This window comes from Pelodiscus sinensis, chromosome 25 (assembly GCF_049634645.1).
Source record: "Pelodiscus sinensis isolate JC-2024 chromosome 25, ASM4963464v1, whole genome shotgun sequence".
NCBI classification, from domain to species: domain Eukaryota; kingdom Metazoa; phylum Chordata; order Testudines; family Trionychidae; genus Pelodiscus; species Pelodiscus sinensis.
In genome coordinates this window covers 5,268,717-5,287,934 of record NC_134735.1, presented here as the reverse complement: position 1 = coordinate 5,287,934, position 19,218 = coordinate 5,268,717, and the positions used below count along the sequence as shown (strand labels likewise).

The following is a 19,218-nucleotide window of genomic DNA, read 5'->3' as shown; positions in this document are numbered from 1 at the left end:
AGCTATCCTTACCTACATGCAGAATTCACAGCTATATGGAGCACCCAAAAATTTGGGGCACCCCTGGGTCTTAATGTCCACCCTCCCGCCTCTTCCCATCCCTCTTCTGCAGCTCTGCTTGCTCAGGGAATGCACTAGTTAACAGTGAAAAAGCCTGCCAGAGCTATTAGCAGACACTGAATTTGTGAAAGAGTCATTCCGGTGGTAATGAAGCCATTTAACAGGCATGTCCTGACAGCTTCGGTATTTACTTGTTAATCAACGGGACCTTAGTTTAAAATTTGTTTGAAAATATTTCATGAGTGTGTTGCTGAAGATTATAAAGTCACAGCTCTAAGCAATCGTGGGGCCCAGGGGCACCGGTTTAGCAGTGCTGCCTAGGTCCCTGTACATCCTAAGGATGGCCCTGGTCGAGAGAAGAGGAATCTTTACCACCACTGGACTTGTATTTATCAAGGGATTTTGTCTGTTGAGGTGATATTTTGGTGTCTCTCCCATGCCCTGTGTCCTCCTTGACCCATTGTACCTCCATCTTCTAGAGCGACAGCCAAGATATGGGGAGGATAGTTCTACAAAACCTTGGTGGGGGGAGGGAGGTGACTCCAGCCCTTAGAGGAAAGCATGAAACACAGAACCCGCCTCATTCTTATATTTCCAGCCTATGAACTCCAGGAGTGTCCTGACCCTGAGCCTTTTGCCAATGGTGTCGTCAGAGGAGCGGGCTACAACGTCGGCCAGTCTGTATCTTTTGAGTGCCTTCCGGGATACCAGCTGATTGGCCACCCGGTCCTGACGTGTCAGCACGGCACCAACAGGAACTGGGACCATCCACTGCCCAGGTGTGAAGGTACGACTTTATCGGGTCACCTCGGAGCAGCACGGGGGGGCGGGGGGTTCTAGGGAGCCCAAGACGTCTGCTCAGCACTGGCCTCTTGCAACACGCTTCTCTGGGGGGATTTTGGCGGGTCAGCTGGGAGGAAGGAGGCTGGCGTTGGTATTTTGAATCCATCTTCTTTCTAGGGCAGTGCCCAGATTTCTGACTCGGGCTCTTTCAAGCACTTGTTTGGTCTGGCTTGGTGCCAGTGCTGATCAGTGAAGAAGGAACAAGCTCACGACAGCTGCTCAGTGATATCAGCAGAAGCAACAGACAATTTTTTTTAAAAGGGGGGGAGGGTCTGCAATTTCTTGATGTCCATGTGACCCTCAAGGCCATCGTTCTTCTTTTCCCTCTATGTAGCGTTGCCATGCGCTGTTGCCCAGCTGCTTTGCCTCACCCCAGAGCCAGCTCCCTTGCGGCTGTGAGCCATGCGCTTGTAGTGTGTTTGTAAAACCTAACATGGCAGAGACAGGCCTGAGCTCGTGCGGATACAGGTCTGCACCCTGGCAGGGTTGGGAGCAGTGAGTTGGGCTCTGCCCACTTTGAAAGCGGTGGGTGAGTGGTGAAATTCGACCTCAGGCATGGGTCTGTCTTCCACATGGAGAGGGTGTTTGAATTTGGGGTTATGATTCAAGCCTGTGTGTCATGTTGGTATGCTGCGTCTAGACTGGCAAGTTTTTCTGCAAAAGCGGGCACTTTTGCACAAAAACTTGCCAGCTGTCTACACTGGCTGCTTGATTTTGTGCAAAAGCACTGACGTTCTACTGTCCGAAATCAGTGCTTCTTGCGCAAATGCTTTGACGTTCCCGTTCGGGCAAAAGCCCTTTTCCGGAAATGCTTTTGCGCAAGAGGGCCAGTGTAGACAGCTGAGATTTGTTTTGCGCAAAAAAGCCCCGATGGCGAAAATGGCAATCGGGGCTTTCTTGCGCAAAACCACATCTAGATTGGCCACGGACGCTTTTCCGCAAAAAGTGCTTTTGCGGAAAAGCGTCCGTGCCAGTCTAGATGCTCTTTTCCGCAAATGCTTTTAACGGAAAAACTTTTCCGTTAAAAGCATTTGTGGAAAATCATGCCAGTCTAGACACAGCCGTAGTGTTTTATTCTCTGCTTCTTCCATTGCTGCCTATCAGTGGGAGCAATACAGCAGCGTATGGCTCTGAGAAGAATATGCCTGGTAGGCCTGATCTTTGAAAGCACTGAGCACTTAGAGCACCCACTGTCAGAAACTTTGTGCGCCGGGGCACATAGTGCCTGTCTTCCAAGGATAGAGGTGGGCTGCATATGTATTGACTATTTAACCCTCTCCGCTCCCCTGCCACATCCATTATTGATTCTAGTGCACCGATGAGGGTAGCTGAAACACAAGGCATTCAAGTGACTTGCCAATGGTCACCCTGCAATGCAGTGGCAGAGACAAAAATAGACCTGAGGTCTCATCAGTTCTTAAAATCTGTAGGGACAGGGGATCCACATTGCACCTTCACTGATTTGCCGCCTCTGCAAGCTCCCCCCAGAGCACGTTTCCCTGAGCGCTGTCACACGACAGCTTCAGAATTTGTGCGCTCTGCTTATGCTAAGAAACCATCATCATTTTGTGGATTTATTAACCTCTGGGAACTGACTGCCAACTCTTTGCTAGGTTTATGGCCGCACATGGCCAGCATTCTCTGCCGGCTTCTCTTTCTTTTTTTTTTCACTTTTCCACCATTCCCAGCCTGCTATTTCATGCTGACACGGAGCCTGATTAGAACAGTGTTTTATTGTCCGAAGTAAGTTTTGCCTTTTTTCCAATTCAAACACCTCTCAAAGTCAGAGCTTTATGATGTGTTGGAGCAGCTAAATAAATAAGGTAAAGAACTGGGGCTTTGATCCTCTCCGCGCTTTGTATTTGCTGAGCCGAAGTCAATTTAATCACCACCGCTGTGCTGAGCCCTTGCTGAGAAAAGACCCCGGCAGCTATCCGGCTGCATCTCCAGGGTAGGATTGCATCAATAAGCAGCCAGGTCTCCCCAGCGCAGCAGCGACTGCTGCATCACTAAACCGCTGCTCAGTTGCTTCCTGTTGGGGGCGGCCTTCTTTAAAGATCTTAGCAGGGGTCTCCGGTTGCAAGACCTGTGTTGGCAGCTCTGGTTTCCAAGAGTGATTTCGGGGAATTAGCCGGAGGGAATGGCTCGGCAGGGTTGACATCACTTCAGAAATGCGTCGTTTCTCCGTTCACACCCCAGTAGGCCCATCTGGGCCTTTCATCGTGCCAAGACACAGAGATTGAGTTTTGTAGTGTTTACCGTGGAGGTGTCTCTTCTATGAAACCTTTCAAAGTCCAAGCCTGCTGACTGACGATTCTCCCCGTAAGCTGGTGGGATTGTCCTGTTCTTTTCGGACCAGTGGCTTTCGAATCACGTCACCTTAGCTCTAAGGGACATAAAACGTAGAAGGCCAAGGGCTCAGCTGGTGTCAGCTGACGTCAGTGGCGCTCAGGTGTTGTACACCTGCTGACGAGGTCGTTGAACTTCCCCCTGCTGGTGCTCAGTCCAGGCAGGTGCTGAACTGTAGCAGTAGGTGCACCGCCCCTTCCATGCTCGCTGATTTCACTCGCTGATTTCACTCGGCTTTCAAGGTAGCCGAAGCAAGCCCCGGACTGTTCTGCTGGCATTTTCCATCCAGCCCTTTGTGTCCTCCTGGCTCGCTTTCTTTAGAGCGTATCCTGCTCCACCCCCAGGAAGGAAGTGCAAGCAACTGGCGTGTCCGCAACACTTCTAAATTGTATGCTGCGCGAGCCTCGTTCATAGGCTCAGTCAGAGGTGGTTAGGTATGGTTGGGGGGATGTGTTTGCTGAGGACTCGCTGTGCACTCTAGTTCTTAGCACAATTAATATCATTGCAAACACTCCCTTTCCAGAGACTTTCTTAAACACAGCCTCCAATTGCTGTCTATTTTTACATGGAAGCTGCCCGGGAGTAATAGTCACCTTCGTCCAACAGTCTCAGCTTCCCCATGCAGGTCACAGTGGCAAATCCATTTCCCCGTAAGAGAAGGAGTGATTTTGAAATGAATCTGTATGGGCTGAAATTGCCAGAACCACTGAGTGGATTCCGGCGGGAATCACTGGGGTGCACCGTTTTTATTGCAATTGAGAGGAACGGAGCATCCTCCATCTCCGAGGCAGTTGGGAAAATCTCAGCTTTGCTAGATACAATGTGTTTGTGAGGAGGGACGCTCGCGCTCTCGTACTGCACATGTGAGTAGAAGAAGCAGGGTTAGGCACTCAATTGGGGGGGGCCAGATCCGGCCCACGGGCTGGATCTGGCCCACCAACCCTTTGGATCTGGCCTGTGGCCTGCTCCACCGGGACCCTCCAGCAGGCTTCCTGCCTGCTGCAGCCTCAGACCGCTCACAGCAGCTGGCTGCTGGGGCCACGTGCCTCTCTGTACTGTGAGCTGGAGGGGCGGCGAGTGAGGACTTTGCATGCTGCCACTGCTCCAGCCTAATTACCCTCTTCTAGATCCCTACCCCTCTGGACTCTACACCCCAATTCCCTGCCCTAGGTCACAATCTCCTCCTTCACCCAAACTCCCTCTCAGACTCCACACCCTAGTCCTGCTACACATGGCTCCCTTCTGCACCCAGCCTCCGTCCCAGTCCCCATACACCTCCACAGAAAAGCACGGCCCTTGACCACTTACCAAAATCTTGGAGTGGCCTCCCTCAAAAATGATTGCCCACCCCTGCACTAGATACACAGGGCCTGCCTCAGAGCTGACTCACACCACTGCTAATTGGAGCTCACTCCCTAAGGCTATGTCTACACTCATGGCTTCTTGCGCAAGTACAGCTGTTCTTGCGCAAGAATCCACAGAGCATCCACACTGCTCGCCCGCTCTTCCGCAAGGAAATTTACAGTACGGCGTGGTATGAGAGGGCTTCTTGCACAAGAGCTACGCTCTTTTTTAACAGGTGTAAGCGCTCTTGCGCAAGAGGGCAGTGTGGACGCTCGGCAGGGATTTCTTGCACAAGAAAGCACTATGGCTAAAATGGCCATCAGAGCTTTTTTGCGCAAGAGAGCATCCACACTGCCATTGTCGCTCTTGCGCAAAAGCACAGCGCGCATATGGCAGTGTGGACGTTTTATTGTGCAAGAGTTCTTGCACAAGAACCCTTACGCAAGATGTCCTTGTGCAAGAAGCCGCCAGTGTAGACATAGCCTAAGGGTGTGTCTACACAGCAAAGTTATTTCGGAATAACAATGCAAGCGTCTACACAGCCATTCCATTATTTCGAAATAATTTCAAAATAACGGGTGGCTTATTCTGACTTCTGTAAACATCATTCTACGAGCAATAACGCCTCCTCTGAAATAGCTATGTCAAAATAAGGCGTGTGTAGACACTCCACTTCTGCTATTTCCAAATAGCTCCTTGCCAGGGCCATTCTAATTTATTCCTCCTGGGTCTCTAAATCAAGAGAGCACGTCTCCATTAGGGAAGCCGGCCTCGGACTCATTTTGAGGCTTCCCTGCAGTGTAGACGTGCTATTTCGAAATAAGCTATTTTGGAATAATTCTTCCGGAATAGCTTATTCTGAAATAACTGTGCAGTGTAGACAGAGCCTTAAAGTCCGGGGAGCTAATCTAGCATGAAACCCTGTGTGGAAGCCAGAGACGAGCCAGGCCCACAAGGTGAGAGAGCAGCCAGCCTGCAGGTGGCTGACCAGGCTCTGAGAATACACCAGTGCCGCTCCAAGCAGATTGGAAAAGGTTCTGCCCCGGAAATCTTGCACACCAGAGAGGCAGCGCAGTGCAGTGGGTAAAGCCTAAACAAGGGACTCAGGAAACCTACGGTCTGTTCTCTGTTTGCCATTGAGCTTTGGTGTTTTTCTAGGCAGGTCACATCATCTCTCTCGTCTGTTTGGCTTGCAAGCTCATCCAGGCACAAGCGGCGCATTCAACATACCGGGGCCCAGATCTCAATTAGGGCACATATAGGTGCTGCTCTCGTGCAAATAATAATTGCTAGTAATCCGCAGATCTGCTCTCTCCACCCTCTCTGGCTGGTGGCTCTGGCCTGGGTCTTTATTAATGACCTGGATGAGGGGATGGGTTGTACCCTCAGCAAGTTTGCAGATGACACTAAGCTAGAGGGGAGGTAGATAGAGTGGAAGGCAGGGGTAGGGTCCAGAGTGACCTCAACAAATTGGAGGATTGGGCCAAAAGAAATCTGGTGAACATAAGAATGGCCAGACTGGGTCAGACCCACGGTCCATCTAGCCCAGTGTCCTGTCGGCCGACAGTGGCCAGCACCAGATGCCCCCGAGGGAGGGAACACAACAGGGAATCCTCACCTGATCCCTCCCCTGTCACCCAATTCCAGACAAAGGTTCGACAAGGACAAGTGCAGAGTCCTGCACTTGGGACAGAAGAATCCCGAGTGTTGCTACAGGCTGAGGACCAACTGGATAACCAGCAGTTCAGCAGAAAAGGACCTGGGGATTCCAGTGGATAAGAAGCTGGATATAAGTCAACAGGGCGCCCTTGTAGCCAAGAGGGCTAATGGCATATTAGGGTGCATTAGGAGGCACATTTCCTGCAGATCTAGAGATGGGATTATTCCTCTTTATTCGGCTGTGGTGAGGCCACGTCTAGAGTATTGTGTCCAATTCTGGGCCCCCCACTATAGAAAGGATGTGGATGCAATGGAGAGAGTCCAGCAGAGGGCAACCAAATGATTCAGGGGCTGGAGCACATGATCTACGAGAAGAGGCTGAGGGATTTGGGCTTGTTTAGTCTGCAGAAGAGAAGAGTGAGGGGGGATTTGAGAGCAGCCTTCAACTCCCTGAAGGGGGATTCCAAAGAGGATGGAGAGAGGCTGTTCTCAGTAGTGACGGATGCAGAACAAGGAGCAATGGGCTCAAGTTACAGTGGGGGAGGTCTAGGTTGGATATTAGGAAAACTATTTCCCTAGGAGGGTGAGGAAGCTCTGGAATGGGTTACATAGAGAGGTGGTGGAATTTCTATCCCTAAAGGTTTTTAAGTCCCTGCTTGACAAAGGCCTGGCCGGGATGGTGGAGTTGGGGTTGGTCCTGCATTAGGATGGACTCGATGTCTCCTGAGGTCTCTTCCAGCCCCAGGTTTCTATGATTCTATGGCGTATTTATGGCTGAGTAGCTTTGCTCACTGACAGGGACAGGAGTGTGCTGTTCACCCTGCTGGTGAGCCCCAGTCCCGCATCGGAGCCTGGGCTGTGGCTCCTCAGCCCACCTGTCTGTCAGCTGGATACCAAAAGCCTCTGATGGTTTCTGCCCAGCCGTGAAGCACAAAGCTGGGTTTATTGCAATAGGACGGTGCTGGAAAGTTTGGCCCCACAGATTCCTAAGGTGGGCGTTGGGTTGGGTTCAGGGTTTGGAGTTGGATCCATGTTTAATGGGAACCGCTGTCTTGTGTCTCTGATCTGTCCCCTTGTGTGTTTGTTGGGACCAGTCACTGCAGCCCTCGGCCCTGCCTTATTCCCTGTTGACATCGTGAAAAGGAAATGGAGTTCAAATCTTGCCATTGCCTCGAGCCCTCTGGGGCTTAGAGCGATAGTCAGACATCTGGAGCTGCCTCAGACTCTTGGATCAGTCCTGCGGGGCCAAGGGGCAGATCAGCAACATTGGACACAGGAATGAGCTGTTTGTGCGGCTCTGCTCAGGAGAGGGTCGCGGCAGGAAGAAGGAGGGATGCGGGGGGGGGGGGGGGGGGGGAAGGGGCAGGGGACTCAGGAGGGGTTTGCTAATTCACTTGTGTTTCTGTTGTTAATTGCATGCAGTCCCATGCGGAGGAAACATCACCACCCAGAACGGCACTGTCTACTCCCCTGGCTTCCCCAACCAGTACCCCAATTCCCAGGACTGCACCTGGCTCATCACGGTGCCTGCGGGATATGGGATTCATCTCAACTTCACCCTGCTGCAGACGGAGCCCTACAACGACTTCATCACCGTCTGGTGGGTGCATGGGTGGGAGCATGGGGCTGACCCGGTCGGCCTGTCGATCTATCTGCTCAAGCCGTCGGGATTTCGGCCCTGGTGGAACAAAGGGCTCCCGCCCAACCATGGTTCTGTTGACATGGGCAGTGGGTGTTGTAGGCAGGGGACAGCTTTGCCTTCCAAACAAGCTGTCTCCTCCCCTGGCATGTTTCCCCTTCAGGCCCCCTCTGCCTGCAGGCTGAGGGCCGCGGTGCACCTCCTGGGCAGTGCCACGCCGCCCGTCCTGGGGCAACTCCGCCTGTGCCGCCCTCTTCCCTGGGCAGAGGGCGGGGGACAAGAGAGGCTGGGGTGATGTTGCCTGGCTCTCCAGTGCTTTGGAGCTTAGCGGGAGGATGGGGCCATGCTGCCTGGGAGGGGGCTGGGCTTTGTGGGTATGGAAGGGGCGGGACCTCAGACAGAAGGGGCGGGGCTGGGAGCTACCATCTCAAGTCTTGACTTCAGTGGTATTCCTGTGCTTGAGTGCTTTGCTGGGGCAAACCATTGGGCCAGGGGGTGGGTGAGAAGACTGCTGCTGGAGGCATTTGGAATAGAGCTAGGAGTGATGGGAATTTGACCGATTGAGTCTCTGTGCAATGGTGGGCAGGCCCTTTCTCCCTCGAGCCGTGGGCTGTGCTTCTCCCGCCTTTGCTGCCGTTCTGCTAACCTACCACTTAGGCTGGATGTCACATGGAAAGCCCACAAAGGGAATGGTGGACAGGAGCTGGCGGAACACCCCATCCCTCGTGACTGGGCAAAGGTCTGTCAATGAACCCTCAGCTGATGTACGTTGGCTGCAGCTCCAGTGACTCTGAACTCCCACCGCATTTTTCCCACCGGCTTCATCGGCTCCACTGGCTGAGGCTTTAGCCTAGGGACGATAATTCTGCCTATGGAATGAGAATCAATGGCCCAGCACAACTTCACGGGTCTTTCCTCTTCCCAATTCTGTGACTGTCTGCTGTTGGGCAAAGACTTCAAACCCAGGCAGTGCGCCTTTTAAACTAATGCTGCCCTCCTGAGGCTAGGTTGACCATTTCCTCTCTCCAGAGGCTGCATCTCCACTGGGGGCAAATGTAGGAGATCCATCCCGCTGAGACTGGACCTTGTTCCGTTACCGGTTCCTTCTCTTGCTACTGGCTTCTGTCAACAGCCCGGCCCTTCATTTTTGAACTGCCCTGCTGAACAGAATAAGAGAAAATCTCTCTGGCCGCCAAAGGGGCTGGACAGAAGATACTTTTAGGAATGGCAGACAGCCTTTTCCTCCAGCTGAATTGAGCTGAAATGAATCTGGTTCAGACTAGCACGATAGGGATTGCCTTTCGCTTCTGATTTCTCCAGCAGCCATTTTCTCCAGCTTGTTCATTCCTTTGCAGAATGATTTTGTGGTGCTACATAGATACCGAACGGGGGGAAAAGACGACCCGTGCTGATGTCCTCTGTAGCTTTTGCTGTACAGTCTGAAGTATAATCACAGAACATTTTCTTCCAGAGGAAGGGCACCACATTACATCGGGGTGGCCGGCTGGTTTCGAACACAAGCTTTTTAGCTGATGTAAATAAGTCACTGTAGCTACACGGATTCACGTCAGCTGAGGATTTGGCTTCAGGGGGATGGCAGAGTTGGATCTTTATCTCTCTTTAGGAGAAGGAAAGATAAGTCATGCATGGGCACAGTAGCTCCGCCCACATCGGACAGTCCAGGGAGGAGTCACATGGGGCTAAAATTCCTACCGTACTTAGAGCTATGTTTTTAAGCGTTCAGTGCTCACGGTGAGACATTCAAAAGAGCTCCACATCCACCATGCACCCAGGCACAGAGCTCTTTGAGACCTCTGGCCTTACTGTTCCAAAGCCAGGTGCTGCATGTTCAGAAGGCTGGGATAAAAACCTCTTTTCACAAGCCATTATTGGTTACATGTGGAGCCCCCTTTTTCCTGCAGTTATGTGGGCCAGATTCCACTTGGACCAGTCTGGAAATGAAGCTACGGGCCCAGAATGGCTGCCTAAGGAGTCATGGGAACCTTAATATTGGACTGGGGTCGGGAAAACAAAAATAGGACAAGAAGGAATAGGGGGTTCTTCGTATGTTTGCAGCAGAGTGCCAAAAGGCTGGTCCAGCAGGGAGAGGTGTAATGCGACTGTTTTCTTTCTGACCTGCGCTTTCAGGGACGGACCTCAGCAAACAGCCCCGCAGCTGGGCATGTTCACAGGGAACTCAGCAAAGAAGTCTGCCCAAAGCTCTTCCAATCAGATCCTGATGAAATTCCACAGCGATGCAGCCAACGGAGGGATCTTTGCTATCAGTTTCTATGGTCTGTATTGCTTATTGAGCAGCCCGTGTTTTAACTTCTTGCCCCTCAGTTTGGTGGGATATAGAGGCCTCTGGGCTAGTGGTGGGTCAGGAGGATGAAAGGGATCTATTTAGAGTCCAAGATACAGGAAATACTCTGCTGCTTGAAGCACTGGAAGTCAGAGACCTTTCATAGAGGGGTCAGAGAGTCCACACCTTCGGTGTCTGTGCAATTTTGCAGGTGCAAATGCTTGCCCTATAATTGCACATGCAAAGTAAACGTGCATATGCCATGCAGGAGTAGAAATAGATCAGCAACTTCCTATATTAACAGGAGTGTTGTGAGCGAGACACAAGAAATCATTTTTCAGCTCTACTCTGCACTGATTAGGCCTCAATTGGAGTAGTGTGTCCAGTTCTGGGTACCACATTTCAAGGAGGATGTGGAGAAATTGGAGAGGGTCTAGAGAAGAGCAACAAACATCATAAAAGGTCTAGAAAACATGTCCTGTGAGGGAAGATTGAAAGAATTGGTTTTCTTTAGGCTGGAAAAGAGAGGAGTGGGAGGGGACGTGATAGCAGCTTTCAAGTTCCTAAAAGGTTGTTGCAAGGATGAGGGGGAAAAATATTCTCTGTCACTCTTGAGGAGAGGACAAGAAGCAATGGGCTTAAATTGCAGCAAGGGAGGTTTAGGTCAGACAATAGGAAACACTTCCTAATTGTCAGGGTGGTTAAGCACTGGAATAAATTACCTAGGGAGGTTGTGAAATCTCCATCATTGGAGACACTTAAGAGCAGGGTAGACAAACACCTGTCAAGGATAGTCTACATGGTGCTTGGTCCTGCCGTGGCAGCAAGGGACTGGACTTGATGACTTCTCAAGGTTCTTTCTGGTACAATTATTCTGTGATTTTATACTCAGAATACACATTAAACTCCTGCAAACTAGTGGCTGTGAAAAATCCTGTAGCATATCTCACAAGACAACAGCTATTAATTCTGCTCTCCTTGACAAATTCTATTGTGTGTAAATTCATTTTGTTACTTACCACTTCTGTTGGATATGGTGGCGTTCTTCCAATCCCATGCTAAATTGTTTGGGTATCCTTGCTGTGCTCTATTCAACCACAATCACGTTCCAGCCCGGAGGTGGCTTCATTTTCCAGTGAGAGAAACCATTCCTTAAATTATTTGGGGATTCTTCCGTTTGAGTGAATTGCTCGCTCCAGAAATCAGAGTCGTAGAACACTAGAACCGGAAGGGACCTCGAAAGATCATCAAGTCCAGTCCCCTGCATGATGTTTATATTGTTAGGAATGGCAAAGCAGTAAGCATATTTATATCCCATAACTAAACTAGAGCCCAACTTTAAATTAGAGTAGCAAACAAGAACCTTAGATAATGCTGGAATTTTTCAAAATGTGATGAGGACCTTCTATTCCTCACAGTAATTCACTTGTAACAATTGCAACAGAGTCTTACTTCAGTTACATGCCGTTTGTACAGATCACCAGAGGTTACATCCAGTAATGGAAAGGCCAATATTACATGACTAGACTAAGTTTAAAGAATGTTTCCTAGGCTTCTGGGGGAATTGCTTGAGTCCTGTAAAACACAATAAGGTGGATAGTAATACACAAGCAACGTGTGTGTCACAGGTAAGCAAAAGAAAAGCTGACAATGGATATAAATCCCACAGCAATTCAATTGATGTTTATTTTACTGGGTGTTAGAAACCAGAATTACTACAATGAAAGCCCACCAGAATAAATGTATATTCCCAGGGCTGGGTCGCACTTTATATTGAAGGGTTTTTTTTTCTAAATCTTCTTTGTGATTGAAAGATAAGTCCTGTATAAGAGTTAGGTATTGTTATTAAATAGTTTAGCTCCAAGTCCTGTTTGGCCGGGGGGTTAGACTAGATAATCTTTGGGATCCCTTCCCACCCTATAAGTCTGGAAGAACTAGTAAGTGATTAATGAGATGTCGTTAGCTGTTGAGCACTGCACCCAAGCGAAGCCCAGCAGAACCTGACTGCAAGTGTCAGGTACGAGTCCAGTCCTGCTTGGCTCTTTACTGGCTTCCCTGGGGGGATGGCTGTGTGCCTTGCTCACTGTGCCTTTTGTGGTGCATTGTGAGTGTGTCAAGAAGTCCCAGGACCTCTCACTCGCAGCACAAGCACAGTGCAGCAGCAGCAGGGTGGGCACTCCAAAGTCCGTGGAGGACAGTCGACCTCATGGGCAGCAGGTGGTGTTGGCTACACCCCTGGTAAGTGGACAGCTGGCAACCTAAAATCATGCCAGGCCATGGATGTTGCTGGACTAGAGCGTGCCGGACTAGAGAGGTTCAACCGGTAAGAAAAAGCCTGCTCAACACTTATTTGAGGTTGAGACGAGGATACTTTCTTTGTATATTTTGCCATGTGGTGCTGGCCATTTGCGTTTTAATGGTGGTAAAACTTCAGCTCTTCAAATCTCAGCCTCTGTTGTCCTGAAATCATCATCGCGTAGCCCCCAAATTCTCTGACTCCTCCCCCATAATTTCACACATTTGTGAAATTTTAAATTGATACAAATCAGAAGAAAATCTTCAGCCCCCTAACTGTGCACAATTGTGAACATGTAATTGATAAAAATCAAAATTGTGTCAAGCGTAGTTATAACCAGTGGATGTGAGCAACGTGTAAGACTGTCACACGTGAATAGCCATTTGTGCAAGCCTCTATGATTGGTTTATTAACCCCTTTATATGTAAATGGAACTTCCATATAAACTGTGGCTAAAAACGTCATTGATTGAGCTGCTTGAAAAATGTTTTTAAAAAGTACATAAATTTCATCTATTATTTGTCAATGGCATTCAGAATTTTGGTGGGAATTGTATTTTTATTTAAATGACTTGTTTGAAATGATCTGCAGCTGTATTACATTGGGGCTTGCTTGGATTACATATCCCACCAACGCTACCCACAAAAGAGCAAGGAACTAAGTAGTTAAACCTAGTTCCACTCATCTGATCCCCATTTCAGTCTCAGGCAATTTGCTCTGACTAACTCCTGCCTTCGCCTTCATCCTGAGCAACAAACTTCCACAAAGGTTTGAGAGTTTGGCTGCCAGCAGTTTTAATCCTCCCCCAGTCATTGACTTCCATGGGTATTGGACGATCTTGGTTTTAGGCACAGGAGTCAGAAGACGTGGGTTCTATTGAATGCTCTGCCGCCATCTCGCTGAAGGACTTAATGCTTTTCCTATTAACCTCTAGCCACAACTCTGCAGTGTTTTTTTTCTCGGTGCATAGACCAGGCATAGGGTCAGATTCTGCTCAAGCTTTGTATACCTCAGTGACTAAGTTGTGCATGGTCCAACAGAAAGTTTGCCCCCGATTGACCAATGTGCGAAGAGTTCCTATCAGTGCATGCCACGTGCCCGTGTAAATCTACAGTACATGCACTGCTCTATTCTGCACTGAGTTTCTCCTGCCTCTGCCACAATGGAACGGAGATCCGATTTTTTTTTCCTTTTGTGCATGCACAGACTTGCTGAAATAGGGCACTTGCGACATCCAGTCAGAGCCCTTCTTTAGTATTAAATACCTAAAATGTCTACATATCTCTCCAATACAGTGGTCAGCATCATCCGCTTCAAAAACCATCCTGTTTTAAACCCCCACAGGGAAGCATCTCCCGGAACATGCATAACTCAGGGAGCCCCAAAGATTGGCAGCTCCCCCTCCCCACTGAAACATGAGGACGTTGCCTTTTTAAATGCTTATTTTAGGTAGCCGCACAAGAACCTGGTGTGTGTCTGGAATGGGAAAGCACGTTTGGGGCACAGTCACGCAAGGGCGGGTCTCAGCTGTGTTAACAAGACAAAGGCTCCGCTTTGTTGCGGTGCATGCACATCAGGGTGCTTTCACAGGAAGCTTTATCGGTGCTGTGGTATCCAGAGGCTGAAACTACCTGACTCACGGCCCTGTATTGAAATGTGGCCCATTAAGGAATCGAGATTGATGCTCCAATTGCTAGGTTATCTCGCTACTTAAATAGATGTTGTCATGCGTTTTTAAAACAGCATTTTATTTCATTTTTGTCTCGGTGTTTTTTTTTTCTATTATCCACTGTCAAACATCCGTTTTAAAGCTTGCAAATAACACTTCTCTCTCTCTCTCTCTCTCTCCCTCCTAGCTGTGTTGTTTGATTTTTCCCATGAGTTTCTTTTATATTCCACAACCAAGGGGATTCATTCCCCCTTGGGGTACATCTAGATTGCGACGCTATTTCGGGATTCTGGAAGTATCCTAAAATAGCAACGCCACATCTTTAAACGTGCTCACAATTTCTCAAAATAGCAGGCGCTCTATTCTGGCATCACTGTAACCCTTCTTCCACGAGGATTAAGGAATTTTTCGGAATAGTGCCTTATTTCAAAATAAGCTCTTTCAACTTAGACTCAGGATAAGCTACACAGTTTGCGTAGCTTATTCCAATAGAAGGATGCTATCTAGACACACTCTCAGAGTCTGGACTCCTTATGCCACTCTAACATAAAGAAGGGGAAATTATTCTCGCTTTTATGGTAGCACCTAGAGTTGAGATCAGGGCTTCCTCTTGCTGTAGCTTCTGTGTGATAGTGTAGCTGAGGTCAACGTACTTACCGCGGTGTCTTGTGTGCGGTCAGGTTGGTGGGCACTGCTCTCCCGTTAACACTGGCTACTCTTCTTATTCGGGTGGAGTACTGGAGTCGATGGGAGAGCACTCGGAGATCGATTTGTCATGTCTAAGCAGATGAGAGATATCGACGGCCGACGGATCGATCGCTGCACCATAGTGGAGGCAAACCTTTAGTGAGAGGCAGTCCCCATCCCAAAGAGTTCCCTTATAGGGAAGACAAAAGTTGGGAGGGAAAACAGAGGCAGAGAAATACATTCATGGTCACTGCTGAAAATCTTGGCCTTACACCCTTAGAATATGTCTACACTGTGATCACGGGGAGAGATTGTAGCTCTTGTAGACACACCTGAGCTAGCTTTAATGGCGCTGACTCAGCTGCTGGAGTGGTGAAGTAGCAACAGCCGACTCCCAATTAACCACCCAGCTGTCCAGGTTTCCACCGCATCCCTGCTCTGGTGCATTAAAGCTAGCTCACTTGTCTACGTGCACGGCAGTCACATTCCTCAGTGGCAGTACAGACATACCAGTGGCATGGAGTTTTATTGAAATACCAATAAATCTTCTCAGGGACACATCTGCCATTAGAGCAGTTGTCCAAATGTCTTTCTTTCTTCTGGGCCTTTTTCTCCATCACCTTGTTTTATGTTGGCCATCATACTGCACCTGTGGTTTATACAGAGGCAGACTGTTCAGAGAAGCAAAGGTTTGCAGTGTTTGTTTCCAGGGCTAAAAAAAATAGCCGATGGGAAATTCACTCCCATTTTCTCCCCTGCCCTCCTTTCTAGTCCTGCACGACCAGAGAAGCTGAGCAGGAGAAGTGACAGGTTCGGCAGTTAGTCTGCCCAGATCTCTAGGGCATTCATTGTTCTCCTGCTCATTAACTCATCATTTCACCGTAACTTTTTGGTAAGTTGCAAAGAACTTATATAGAAGGCATCTCAGAATTACAGATCTGACAGTTCCCTTTGATCTTCTCTGCTCAAGCTTTGCTCATTATGGTGATGTCAGGATTTTTTTTTTCTTTTGCAAACGTTGGGTCGCACGCTGCCCTTAGGCTGTGCCTGGGTAAAAAGGAATTGCTCTTTTCATCCAAGCCTTTTCAAGCATTTTATGAACATGAATTGAGCCTCACAACCTCCAGTGTATAGATGGGGAAACTGAGGCACAACGCAGCATGAGTCTGTGTCTAAAGTTAAGCATCTCAGTCCTAATTTAGGTACTTGCATTATCACTATAATGATGTTTTAGGAACACTGTGCTAGTGCTGCTGTTTCTGCTAGCTTTAATGTGTGAAAAGTGTAGGACTTGGTAAAGTTAGTAAGAATTAGCCCCATCTAGAAGGTGGTTCATCTACATTTGGGCTTAGCAGGCTGACACCAATTGCAGAGAAGTTTATGGTGACAGATGTTCAATAGGAGGGGTATGCAAGGATAAGACTGACCTCAGCAAATGCTTCCCATGAGGAGTCATGCAGATCCAAAATCAGATTTTTTAACTGCATCCACATCCCTTGCATGTTCATTTCCACAGGCATTTCCACAGGGACATGCCTGTGAACGCATTCTGAGTTGAGCAAATTACTGTGCTCAAGTGCTGAAAATTTTCTGACTGTTCATTTCAGGCTGTAGGCTCAGTTGTTGAATTGGCTCTTTGCTTTGTTTGGCCAGGCTCATAAGTCAAACCGTACAGTTTTTGGTCCCTGACTGGATGGCTTCTTTATTTCACCAGCACAGCACCAGCTGAGATATGTATATGCACCGGGTTCAAACCTTCACTATTGTTTTTTCCTTCACATGCCGGGGAAGTTACACTGTAAAGATCCTTGCCAGAGGATGTTGTGAAGACCAGGATTTTACAGGGTTCGAAAAAGAGCTAGATAGCTATTGATCTAATCTCCATGAATCTATTAGCCAGGATGGGCAGGGATGGTGTCCCCAGCCTCTGTTTGTCAGAGGCTGGCAATGGGTGACTGGAGAGGAATCACATGATGATTCCCTGTTTTGTTCACTCCCTCTGGAGCATCTGGCATTGGCCACTGTTGGCAGACGGGATACTGGGCTAGATGGACCTTTGGTCTGACCCAGTCTGGCTGATCTGATGTTCTAAACTGCAGCCTGCATCTTGGATTTTAATATTCTCCATTGGGCGTGCAAACCAGCTGCATCTCAGGAATTATTTGCAGAATAAAGTAATGACTAATTCCAAGTAACAAGTAAGTGAATTTTGCAATCTCAATTCAAGGACAGGGAGCAAAGATAAAATTCTCAAAATAATGACTCGTGAATTATTCACTTGATAGCAGTATAGAATCAGATTATCCCCCCATCCTGGTTCTTCCAGGATTGACCTGATCCCACTGAGGTTGTCCAGTCTCTTCCATTAAGTATCCCAGATTCTGTAGATGGTCTCATCATCTCAACACACGAGTCAATCAGTAAACACAATTCACCCTTTATCTGTCCATGACCCAAACCTTTCACTACCTTCCCATTCCCCTGATTCCTGGAAGAAGTGCTTCCTTGTGAGCTCTCCATGGTGCTGAATCTCAATACAGACAGCATCCCAAGGGCCAGGGTAAGGAGCTCTCTGCAGAGCCTTCATGGATACAAAATGGGTATCTGCATCTGCAACAATGATCCACGGATATCCATATCCGTGGATGCAGATACTTGTGGATATTAAGTGGGTATCCACAGATTTGTGGGGTTCTAGATACAATGTTTGTATCCGCATCCATAGCCACAAAAATGCACCGTGGATATTCATGAATTTTCAGGGCCCTAGTCTTCTACAGTCGTGGGACCATGGAGAGTTAGTAGGCAGCAGGGTGTGCTGGAAATTTTTGTAATAGGAACACACTAATGTCTCTATTAAATCTATGTTTGTAGTGCCTTGCTGTCTATTAACTTTCCATTGTCCCTTTATTGCAGAGTAGGGAAGTTAAATTTCAATTAATTAACTAATCGAATAGTCAATGGGATTTCCATCGACTATTCAATTAGTCGATAAGGACGAGTGCAGTCTTCCACCTTTGAAATGTACAAGAGCCCCAGCAGGGACTCTTGTACATTTCAAAGTTGGAACTCCACCGCTGTGCCCCTGCTCGCAACCACAGAGCTGGAGCTGGGGAGAACTGGCTTTTAAGCCAGTTCCTGCCAACACCTCTCCTTTTCCCCTCACCCCACATTGTTGCCTCTTTCGGATAGAAACAGCAAGGGGGGAGTGACTGGTTGACTAGCATGTCAACTATCTGATACGCTATTGCTTTTCGGCTAGTCGATTAGTCACTTACATCCCTACTGCAGAAGTGTTAAACTGCCCACTTCAAAGTGGTCTCCTACAATATGTGGGAACCTCTTCTGCTTAACAATCTGTCCCACCTTGCCTTTAGCTTGGACATGCTGGTTACCGTCTGCAGACCTGAAGAAGAGCTCTGAAGCTCCTAAGTTTGTTCTTTCTATCAACAGAGTTGGGTTCAATAAAAGATATAACATCGGCTGCCTTGCCTCTCTCATATCCTGGGACCAACATGGCCACAAAAATACTGCAATCCCCAAGACTTGTTTTCCAAAATAATACTGGGGGGCAGAGGGGAGCAGAACTCTATCTCTCATCTGCTCTTTCTCAGAAGCCAGGTAGGCTGGATGTATGTTGGAATCTGGTGGCTATTTCAGCACACATGCTGGGGTGGCAGGCACTGACATGGACTGAACAAAGCTGGGGTAACGTTGGGAGCATGGGCCAGAACTGTACAGTCCTCATCATTGGTGTTCACATATTTGGGAATGGCAAGGTGGGCAGTATATTGTAAAGTGAGGTTCAGCCATGGACCTACCAAGAAGAAGGGAGGATGGGCCAGAGTTAAGGGGCTAGCAGAGGGACTAAGGGGACATGATTCCTGCTGAAGACTACCTATGGGACTTTCCACTAAATGTATCATCCCCATGCCTCAGTTCTCCATATGTACAATGGATCAATAGCTCTGCCCTGACTTGTGCTGTGAGGTTGGAGGATTATGAATTGTTCAGGTGAAGGGGAGCCTAATAAGTAACTGAGATTGATGTCAAGAATGGTAATGTTAAAAAAACCAGTGAGAGAACATTTTAGCGTCCCTGGACAAAGAGATACAGAATTTGCCATCCTCAAGCAAAAAAACCCCCAAAAAAAACCCAAAAAACCACACCTTCAAAACCAGGCTGCAACCTGAAACTGTGGAGGTGGAATTCATGTGCATATTTGACACCATCAGAATGGGTCTGAATAGGGATTGGGAATGGCTTTCTTGTTGCAATAACTAATTTTCCATTTTCAATATTCTCACCTTCTTATCTACCTCCACACTGATTGAATGAGCTGTGATGTAACACGCTCATCTCTGTATCCC

At 48.4% G+C, this 19,218-nt stretch overlaps 1 protein-coding gene across 1 annotated transcript in view; it reads left to right on the top strand.

Annotated features, from left to right (window-relative positions):
* Positions 1-19,218, top strand: part of CSMD2 (CUB and Sushi multiple domains 2) — a 743,482-nt gene that overhangs the window by 621,741 nt on the left and 102,523 nt on the right. The window contains exons 42-44 of the mRNA XM_014578911.3: positions 659-847; positions 7,678-7,855; positions 10,043-10,188. Coding sequence (XP_014434397.3) covers positions 659-847; positions 7,678-7,855; positions 10,043-10,188 — 513 coding nt within the window. The remainder of the gene's footprint in view (positions 1-658; positions 848-7,677; positions 7,856-10,042; positions 10,189-19,218) is intronic.